The following is a 9847-nucleotide window of genomic DNA, read 5'->3' as shown; positions in this document are numbered from 1 at the left end:
TTTGGGGGGGGGGGGGGGGGGGCGTACCGGAAGAGGGTAGGGTTAAGACGGCCGCAAAAGATGCGTTGTTCATAGCTTGATACTACATGGCGTCACAGTTATCAGGATGAAGATCTAAAAGATGCTGCTGGACTTTGTGTGCTTCTTACATATCTTCGAATTTCCAAGGTACAGACAAGGATTCATTGCGAAGTTGACGCGTTGTCCGTGTAATCTCAACTCTGCTTCCATTACCAGCAGACGAATACCTGCCGCCTGCTGTGAGAGATCTTGTGTTGTCTAGCTCCCCATTATGTATCCAAGGACGTTAGAAGACGCTATATTTGAGATCTTGGCTTTCGTGAGAACTTCGCTGGGAACGGGGTGAAGGATATACGTCTTCCACTCCTGCCAGGCAGTGGACACTAATCCGTAGGAGTGCTCGTTCCCAGTTGCATTGAGAACAACTGTGCCCGATGGAATTCCATTGAAGAAGCCTTGGGTGAACGAAAGATCGAGGTCGTTTACCTTGCTGGAATCAGAGGTCTATAGCGCAAATCAGCTCTAGAAAAACTACCCATCGCCTCCGATGCAAAATAGGACGTACCTCTTCTGACCGAATCAGATCCCAGACTGGAAGAATAGATTTTGGCTGACTATGCAAAATCGCTTTCTGCCGGTGAATAATCGGATCGGAGGATTGCTTACCGCCCAAGAGATTTTCTTTCAGCATGTCGAAGTATTCCCTGTATGTCATTCCACATCTGTAAGATCTTGATCTCTCGAAATGGCCATAAGGAATCACTGGGACTGCCAATTTGATTGTCGGGCTTGCTCCATTGTTGTCCTCTGTCCCGAATCCGTCGCTGACAGCGTACTGCATTCTCAATTTCTCCATGTCCAGGTCCTGTTGAATATTTCCCTTGTATCCGTACGATAGTTCTCTCGGATAGGAACATGTTCCGTGCTGGCAGGTAGATGGCCGGTTCCCGTCCGTGCCATCCTTCTGCGGGAATTTCAAAGCCATCCAACTTGGATCTCCGATGCCGCTAACATTCAAGAATCGATATACGTAGGTATAGGGTTCTCTGATGTCCTAGATTGCAAAGTCAGAAATTGTCCCGCGGTTCTTCAGCCATGTGGTGTTCGGAACATGCCAAGGTAGCCTCGATCAACTCTTCCTTGAAGATCCAAAAAACATGCGACTTCCCATACATATCGTCCTTGCAAACTTCTTCATGCGGTAAAGAGTCCTGAAAATCAGGATGCCGGTTCCTTTGACACATCGGGTGATGCGACTGCGAATCCAACCCCAGAAGAATTCTCCAGTCTTTCATCATTTCAAGTTTTTGCAAGAGATGCCATATCTCCGAACGCTTCACCCGCTGTGTAATGTCGTGCAGTCCTTGTGAATCACTGCGTCCACTCCAATCATGCAGATACTTGTCTGATATCTCAAGTTGAAGGCCTGCCCCTGGCGTTGCTGTGACCTTGACTGGGGCTTTGGGGAAAAGATCCTTTGGGTATGCTGGGGACATTTCAATCTTTCCAATTGATATTGTGTACAGTCGGCTGTCTTCCCAGTAGTAATGTCTCCCCGGGGTTCCTTCCTGTGCCAGTAATGCCTGGACAGAACGGGTGGGAGCACGCCAACTTGAAAACTCCTCCCTGCTAGTCGATGAATCTGTGGGAATGACCCTACCGGGCACTGCCATAAACTCCTGGACAAGAACCTGAGCTTGATCGTACTTCCCATTTGCGAGACAAAAATCTACCAGGTCGTAAATAAAGCCGTGTTCTTCTTGAGTAGCTAGAGGGCCGGGAACCTTCCTCATGAGTTGAACGAGATCTCTGAGGAGGGGTATAATAAAGGACATAGAAGTTTCATGCCTTTCGCTATAGACGGCTTCGCGGTCGCGATATAGCTGCATCATGTCATCTACCACTTTGCTATCGTCGAGCTGGTGTGGCAAACCGACGTAGATAAAGCTATAGAATAATCGTAGCATCTCCCCATCTAGATCAGAGAGACCTTCGTTTCTGCTGTTCGGGAATGCACGAATGATAGCCTCTCTCTGCGTCCAAGTAATGTTCCATCCTGGGTCTGAGTCGATACCTGGTTTCCCCAGGCCATCGATCTGGCTCCGGAGAAAAGCAACAGCCAAGGAGTTCCGCAGTGAGACAGCAACATGGCTGTCAAAATTAGGGATGGCCTCTATTTGAGAGAGAAGTCTCGTCCCGTACTTCATGGTTTCAGTGATCATCAGATTGTTCTTGACACTGAGCCAATATACCGTGACGGTGACAAATGCCTTCAGCAGTGCATGGCTATCAGTTGGAAGGTCCCGAGCCATTCCTTGCATGATCAGAAAAGCTGGATTGACGCAGTAGTTTCCACATGTGTCCCACAGATCCGGATACTTTACTGACCCGTATAACCTGGACAGAATCCAGATGACGGGGTGATTGTCGCAGCCGCCATGTGCAAACTTGAGGCTGGGAGCTCTGCGTTCGTTTTCTCTCTGCCACATGTGGCCGCATTCGATAATGGCTTCTTCGATGTGTCCCTGACCAGTAAGCTTGAGTACCATAGTTATGCTGTCTCTATCCATCGCCTGGTCAGCCTCGCTGAGGCTAGCATTATACCTGAGGTATCTGTCCCAAAAGGAATCGATTGTGGGCTGCCAATCAGCGATCAGCTGCGAAGCCATGATCAATAGCCAAGTAAATGCTGCCCGCTGTGTAGTCACTAGGTCGATTACAGAGACTGCTGGTAGATGTATATTGAGTCTAGTCTGAATATTGTAGCTCAGACTGTGGCGTTGATAAATGAACAACCCGCGATCACAGCAACGGCAATGCAGAGCGGGGAGGAAGATGGTGCAAGAAAGGGTCAATCCACTGAAGCAAGCAGTCAATTATAATCCAATTACATAAGCTTTGACAGACGTTTTGCGGGCAAAATGACGCCCAATGTCATTGAGGGAAGTGCTCAATGGAACTGTCTCGGGCGCTCGGATTCGCTGGTGGGTGAGACGCATGGTGTGCTCGTATTCGATCCACCATGAGCCTACCACATCTTGCCGTCATCTAGTGGATACGGGACGTGGAGGTAAAGGTATATTAATACGTAATCGATCTTGAACCGCCGATATTATTGGTTAGCTCGATGATTCCACATGCTTGATCTTCGTCTATACACACATCGACACCAGTCTAAGTCAACCGCCGATTGCTAGCGGAAGTACTAGTTAGATTCTAATGTCCAGACAGCCTGTCAAATAGGCGGGCGTGTCTAGCGTTGGATAATCGATACGGGAAGTTCCGGGGCTGGTACAAAGTTTGGCTAACGGCCAGCGATGAACGAGTTAAGAATCGCAGTTCTACAGAGTAAGACGAGCTAATTAAATACTATACAGCACCCCTCTTTTGCAACAAGAGTAATTGGATAGATATGCGCTGTGGCTGGCAGCTGACTATTTTCAATCTTAATTTTCAGCCTCACTAACTAGGATCTTTATAAATAAGTAATTAATCCCTTCAATTGTGGAGGAGCTCCGGCTAGGTCACGAGAGAGTGGTGCAACCAATTAAAATGAGCTAAATCATAGATACTTAGGATCCTACCTATTTTAGCCTATAATAGAAGTACTAGCAATCCCTTAAGTGATAAATTTGATTTGATTGATTGATTTGATTATATCCTACTCGGTTGTAATCATCTAAACGATTATGCCCGGATAACGGGGTCCGGCGAACAGCCGAAGCCTCACGGATCAGTATTGTTCCGCGGTGCCCCACTTCGCCAACGTCAAACATCGTTGGCCAGCTGTTCCCAAAATTCCCGCTTTTCTCTCTCTAACCACTATTTACATTTGCTGGCAGGCCCATGTACGCAGTGGTTTAATGCTAATGGATCCTTGATTCGAGGCTCTCTCGGGCTGTGAAGACCTCTCTTTCGCGACCGCGTACCTACAGTCTCCCCCCAGTGCTCAGCTTTGTCTATTAAGGTCTCGATCCAGAAATTGCCCAAGGATCTGAGTCAGTTCGATGAACTTGATTGCCTTGGCGGCTGCATTGCGCTCGTTCAGTAGCTTCCGGAGATTGTTGCGTCCTCGGAGTCGTCCCAGTTCCTGGTCCCGGAGTTGGCGGTGTCGACGGCAGCGTAAGAGGACGTGCGCTACCGTTTGTCGATCCGATCCGCAGGGGCATCTGTTGCTGGTGATACCTGGTACTCTTCGGCCGAAGAGGAAGTCGTTGAAGCCTATCTTCTCTGTACGCAGCTGCATGAGGAGTGCGCTGCGCTTCTTGATGAGCCCATCGTGCAGGTCCAAGACCTTGCGCGAAGGTTTGGGCGTGTGCCTGAAGGATGCTCGGCCGCGTGTCTCGGATACCCAGCTTGTCTCCCATGATTTGATGGTCTCTTTATGAGACCATGTCTTCATGGTTGATCGAAGTGGGTATAATTGCTGTGGTTCTACTGCTCTCGGTCCTGTGAGGCCGCCTTCTCTCCAACCTGTCGCTTCTTTTGCTGCTCGATCTGCGTCTTCGTTGCCTTGGATTCCTATATGCGCAGGGACTCATCTGATCTCGGTATTCAGGTCTTGTGTTCGGAGTTCGTCGATCTGTTGCGTGATATTCTTGAGCAGGTATGCGCCTGATTTGCCCTTGGGCCTGGCGGTGGATCGAATAGCGGCCTGGTTGTCGGTGTAGATCGCGACCTTGCTTCTTCTGTTGCCTTTCGATCTGTCTTCTTGTGCGATCTGGAGGGCTAGGCTGATGCCCTGCAGTTCACCGGCGTAGACGGTGGAGGTTGTCTCGTCGCCCATATATGCACTCTTTGTTTCTTGGGTAGTGGTGCAGACCGCGGCAGCACCGATGCTGCCGTCGATGCCACTACCATCTGTGTAGATGTGTATTGCATCCAGCTCGTCTTGTATGATTTGCTCGTGTCTGGCTTGCGCTTCCTCTATGCTTGCTTCGATGAACGTCTGTGGACCTTGCCACCACGGGGGCACTATGTAAGGAGTGATGTATTCTTGTCTCCGAATATTTGGCCCTTGGCGATCGGTGATAGACTGCTCGATAGCTCTTCTCGGGCTTTTCTTGTTTCTTCTCGTTTCCCCTTCCGTGGGCCCATGATCACCCGGGCCGATCCTTCCAAGAGCGTTGACATTGTGCTTGAAGATCTGCAATTCGACTGGTAGAAGGTATGTTTCTATGTCAAGGGCCGGTATGGACGTTGCCTTGAACGCCCCACTGATCACCCTGGAGGCTCTTGCCTGTAGGCTTTGAAGCTTGCTCAGTGTTCGCTCAGTATATGGCTTGTCCCTGGTTCTCCAGTTTGCATTCGACCAGGCAGAACAGGCGTACATCATCTGTGGCACCGCCACTCCTTTGTAGATCTTGCGCATCTCTCGCATTGTCACACCCCAAGTTGAGCCGCCGAGGCTGCCTAGGGCGTTGACTGTCTTGGTGACCTTGCGTTGTACTTCGTCTATGTGTTGTTTCCAGGTGAGGGTGGAGTCCATGATGAGGCCCAGGTACTTGCATGTTTTCTTTGGTTCGATCATGCCCCATCTTGTCTGAAGGGGTTCCTCTACATCTATTCTTGTTCTTGTCCTCGTGAAGTGAGTGAGCTGGAACTTGTCTGGCGCGAAGATAGATGCATGAGTGGCCGCCCACTTCTCTGCGACGTGGAGTGCCTCTTGTAGCTTTTTGCATGTCTCTTTCGTGGAGTCTGCCCAGGTCAGGATAGCCACGTCGTCTATGAAGCCGGTTGTCATTGTGTCTTCTAATTCTCCGCACTTTTCTATTAGATCCGCGTTGTAAAAGAGGTAGAGGATCGGTGATAGATTTGATCCCTGTGGCTCTCCTGTCTCCAATCTGTAGGGTTCAGATGTGAAGCAATCAATTGATAGCGTTGTGAATCTTGGGCGCAGGAAGCTTCCGATCCACTTGACTGTTCTTTCATCTATCTTTCTCTTCCGCAGATTGTGTAGTAGGCGTGCATGTGAAATGTTGTCAAACGCCCCTGATACATCCAGAAGCAGTAGACTTGCCACTTTGCCTGACCCGGTGTTCCAGGCGTCATATATCTTGTCGATGATAAGGTGAAGGGCGTGTTCTGTTGATCGCAGCTTTCTTCCACCCATATGGGTATCGGGCAGCAAGCCATGAGTCTCGGCGATGTAGCTCAGCCTCTTTGCTATCACCGCTTCCATGATCTTTCCTGTAGTGTTTAATAGAGCGATTGGCCTGTAGGCCTTTGGCACGGTATAGTTGTCTTTCCCTGGCTTCCTGAGGACCACCGTTGTGGATTGTCGAAAGTGTTCCGGATAGTAGCCAAGGGCGAGGGACTGATTGAAGATCTTGGTGAGATGGTGCTTGATCCAGGGAGAGGCGATTTGGAGTGCTTTGTTCGCGATGCCGTCTGGTCCTGGAGCCTTGAATGGGGATGATTCTTCAATGGCTTCTTCTATCTCTCTCGTAGTTATCGGTGGCATGGTTATGGGAGCAGGGTAGTTGGCATTCTCTATGTCTTCGAGATTGGTTTCAGGTGGCACTGGAAAAAAGGTCTTTCTGAGAAGCTCTGCTTTTTCGTTTGGGGTATTTGCTTGTTGCTTTGTGGCTGGATCAATCAGTGCTGGTGTTACATTCGGACTTTGGTTATGTCTGTTTCGGGCCCATGTTGCTACCCGCCAGAGGTTTGTTGGGGATTGAGAAACTTCTTCTATCCTCTCGCGATGGTTCTGTCTGAGCGCTTTCTTGATGGTTCTACCTTTGTGATTTCTCGCCGTTCGGTATGCTTCCCATGTCTCTTCGGTATGGTATAAGCTGTGTTGCCGACGGAGTCGTTTTGATTGTGCCAGTACTTTGGCGCATTCTTCATTCCATCCTGATTTCGATCTAGACGATGGAATCGTCGTCGGTACTGCTTCCTCGACAGCTACCGTTAAGGCTACCATCACTTCCTCCACATGTCTATCCAGAGCTGTCTTCGTTCTTGGTCTTTGCTGTGGCGGAAGCTCCCGCTGCAGCACGCGAGTGAATGTCTTTTCATCTAAGGCTTTCCAATTTCGCCGGGGCTTGGCCATCATTTTGAGAATATTCAGGTCTAGTGAGGTGACGATAGGTAGGTGGTCAGAGTCGTGGTCCATGTTTGTTTCGATTTCGCACTGAATCAGTCTGCCCACCAGGCCCGCCGTCGTGAGGCATAGGTCTATGGTCGTTCTTCCGTCACGCTCTTCATATGTGATAGTGCCTGGGACAAGATTGCTCGTGAGACAGTGATCTTCGATGATTGTGATGAGCTCGGCAGCATTAGGATCCGCTCGCTGGACCCGGTCACCTCCCCACAGCTCGTGGCGTAGATTGAAGTCGCCAATGATGATCTGTTCATGTTGGGATGATTGTTCCAGTGCTTTGCCGAGAAGGGGTAGCGTGCTCCCTCTTTCGGTTGCGGTTTGTGTCGGGTTGTAGACATTGTGAACCATAATCCATTGCTCCTCTTCTGTTCCGAGTCTTAGGTTTAGTGAGCCGAGATCTCTGTTTGTCTCTTCAAAGTGCCACCTGGAGTGATCGAGTCTCTTGTTGATGAAAAAGCAGACCCTGGCTGGAAGGGTTTGGTCTTTGTCTGGGTAGCATAGGTGAAATTGATCCTTAGCTGGGTGGTGAGTTGTCGTGTCGAATGGGTTCTTCCAAGGCTCCTGGATAGCGAGGATGTCGTATCGTCCTATGTCGGGATCTCGTAAGAGCGTGGCCATGACTGTGTCTTTGGATTTTCTGACGTTGTACTGTAGTATTGTAAGAGTATTTTGTGTTAACATTCTTGGTCGTCGATTTCCATCTGTTGACCATGCTGTGTGGTTTGTCTGTTGACGTCCAGTGCTTCCAAGACCCTCCTGGAAGCGGCTGCCGTTCGTCTTGGCCGCTGGCTCCCCATGTTTACGACGATCTCGTTATCGGGATTATCTGACGCCACCTGGTCACTGCCAGGGTTCGCTCTTTTCTGTAGCCTCTTGGTAGGCGACCTGCTCCGGGTCGAACTGGCGTCCTGGGGTCGGCCTGATTCCAAAATAGGTCGTCCTGTCCTGGTGATTGTGTTGGTGTTGTTTTGCCGCTCCCGCGTTCTGGTTCCGGTAGATATCCTGGTGACGAAGCTTTCTAGCTCTAGATGATATCTGGGCCGCAGTTTAGAGGCCGCTTTGGCTTTATTGACCTCCTGCTTCCTGACAGGGCATTGGTTATTCCAGGCTTCGTGTACACCGTTGCAGGCCGCACATTTCCGTGGTGCGTCCCTATCGCTCTTGGTTGGGCAATCCCGGGTAGGATGCTCTTGCGCGCAGTAGCCGCATGTTATTGTTGCCTTGCACTGGGTTCCTATGTGGCCATATTTGTGACACTGGAAGCATTGTCTCACGCGGCACTGTCTGTCATAGAGTTCGCATTGGAACACCTCGCCTTGCCAAATGAGGCCCCCATCAATAACTTTATTCGCATCTTCCGGTCGTGTGAACTCGACCACGACCGAAGATGCTGATTTAGAGGACGAAGATCTCGTCAGCCAGCCTATGTACTTGATCTCCGCAGTTGGTATGAAAGGCTTATTATCCTGCAATAACCCATCTCTAATGAGTTCCAAGTTATCCATATCCATCGAACTAGTGCGTACACCATGTACCAAGACACCATACGTCGGAATGCGTACAGTGGCACCGTTTCCGATCCTTTGTTCCCAGTCTTCTGCAAACTGTCTAAGCGCTACCATGTCCGATGAAGTGGCCGTTTTGATGCTCAAGTCACCGCTCCTGAGCTGATTGGAGGATACTACCTTGATCTTCTCTATGTGTTCGTTGCTGCTTTGTGCGATTGCGAGGTCTACATGTGACTTGAGGCTACGGGGACTCATCGCTCTGATGTTGGCTATAGTGACAGGGTCTCTGATGTTGATGATGATCTCGCGTACGGTCTGGACAGGTGATGCTTTCTGGTTCTGTGGGTTATGTATGCTTGTCGCCAGCCCTCCCCTCGCCATCACGTTGGCGTAAGTGGGCGTGATGCTAGCATGGTTTTGCTGGCTCACGAGCTTCATATCTCTGATCATTTTCATTGTTGCTTTACCGATTTCCGTGGCTTCTTTCGCGGCCGTTTTTGCGTCCATCGCAATTTCCGAATTACGTTGAACTACTTCCATGGTTTGTTGAGCTTTAGTGTTTGTTTCGTTGAGCTCATTTTTGAGGCTGTTGACGTGATGCGCTAGGCTTTCGGCTGCGGCTTTTGTTTCGACTTGGCCGATTTTCACTGCTTCGTAGACGTGACCAAGATCGGGCGTGCTCTGCATTTTGACGATGAGGGTGAGAGCCCCAATGAGGGCAACTCGAACTCCTCGGGATGCAACGGGTAGACCATCGCCGTTGTCGATGGCTGACAGTGCCTTTTGGAGATATTGTTGAACAGGTGCTGGGGTCTCACGTGCAAGCAGGGATACTTTAAGATTACAGCCGAAATGGTAAAACCTCCAAGGGGTAGATTTCAACAGAACACAACATGAATACACCAATTCACATCAATGAACCGAATACACGTAATGTTTGACACATACTTGTTTGGGACACATGCTTATCAACCACGTTAGCTGTTATTAGTAGATATATTTTGGTAGTTAGTAGGTAAGTAGTATTATTATCTCTGCTTTAGGCGACCTATAGTAATCGCAAATCTAATCATAGTGTCAGATATAGGGGTCTATTGTGTGTGCTCCCCTCTCTGTCCGATAGTTGGGTTGGAACCCTATTTCTATCTGTTCAGTAATGACCTATCTAAGAGGTTGTTACAGTGCTGAGACAGCTCTCTGACCGGTAGTTCGG

General features: G+C 49.5%; 2 protein-coding genes across 2 annotated transcripts; both read right to left on the bottom strand.

The window, feature by feature from the left end:
• Positions 1-279: 279 nt before the first annotated feature.
• FOXG_07308 (uncharacterized protein) lies at positions 280-2690 on the bottom strand (the record flags this gene model as incomplete). Its single annotated transcript, XM_018385907.1, has 3 exons — positions 280-525; positions 587-1075; positions 1179-2690. 3 exons carry the CDS (start codon positions 2688-2690, stop codon positions 280-282), a joined length of 2247 nt encoding a protein of 748 aa, XP_018244678.1.
• A 5110-nt stretch (positions 2691-7800) lies between these two features.
• Positions 7801-9321, bottom strand: FOXG_19742 (uncharacterized protein; the record flags this gene model as incomplete). Its single annotated transcript, XM_018400007.1, has 1 exon — positions 7801-9321. The coding sequence occupies one exon, from the start codon at positions 9319-9321 to the stop codon at positions 7801-7803; it is 1521 nt and encodes a 506-aa protein (XP_018244677.1).
• Between the last annotated feature and the right edge of the window lie 526 nt (positions 9322-9847).

This window comes from Fusarium oxysporum, chromosome 6, assembly GCF_000149955.1.
Source record: "Fusarium oxysporum f. sp. lycopersici 4287 chromosome 6, whole genome shotgun sequence".
In the NCBI taxonomy this organism is placed as follows: Eukaryota; Fungi; Ascomycota; class Sordariomycetes; order Hypocreales; family Nectriaceae; genus Fusarium; species Fusarium oxysporum.
This window is presented reverse-complemented; position numbering and strand designations above follow the sequence as displayed.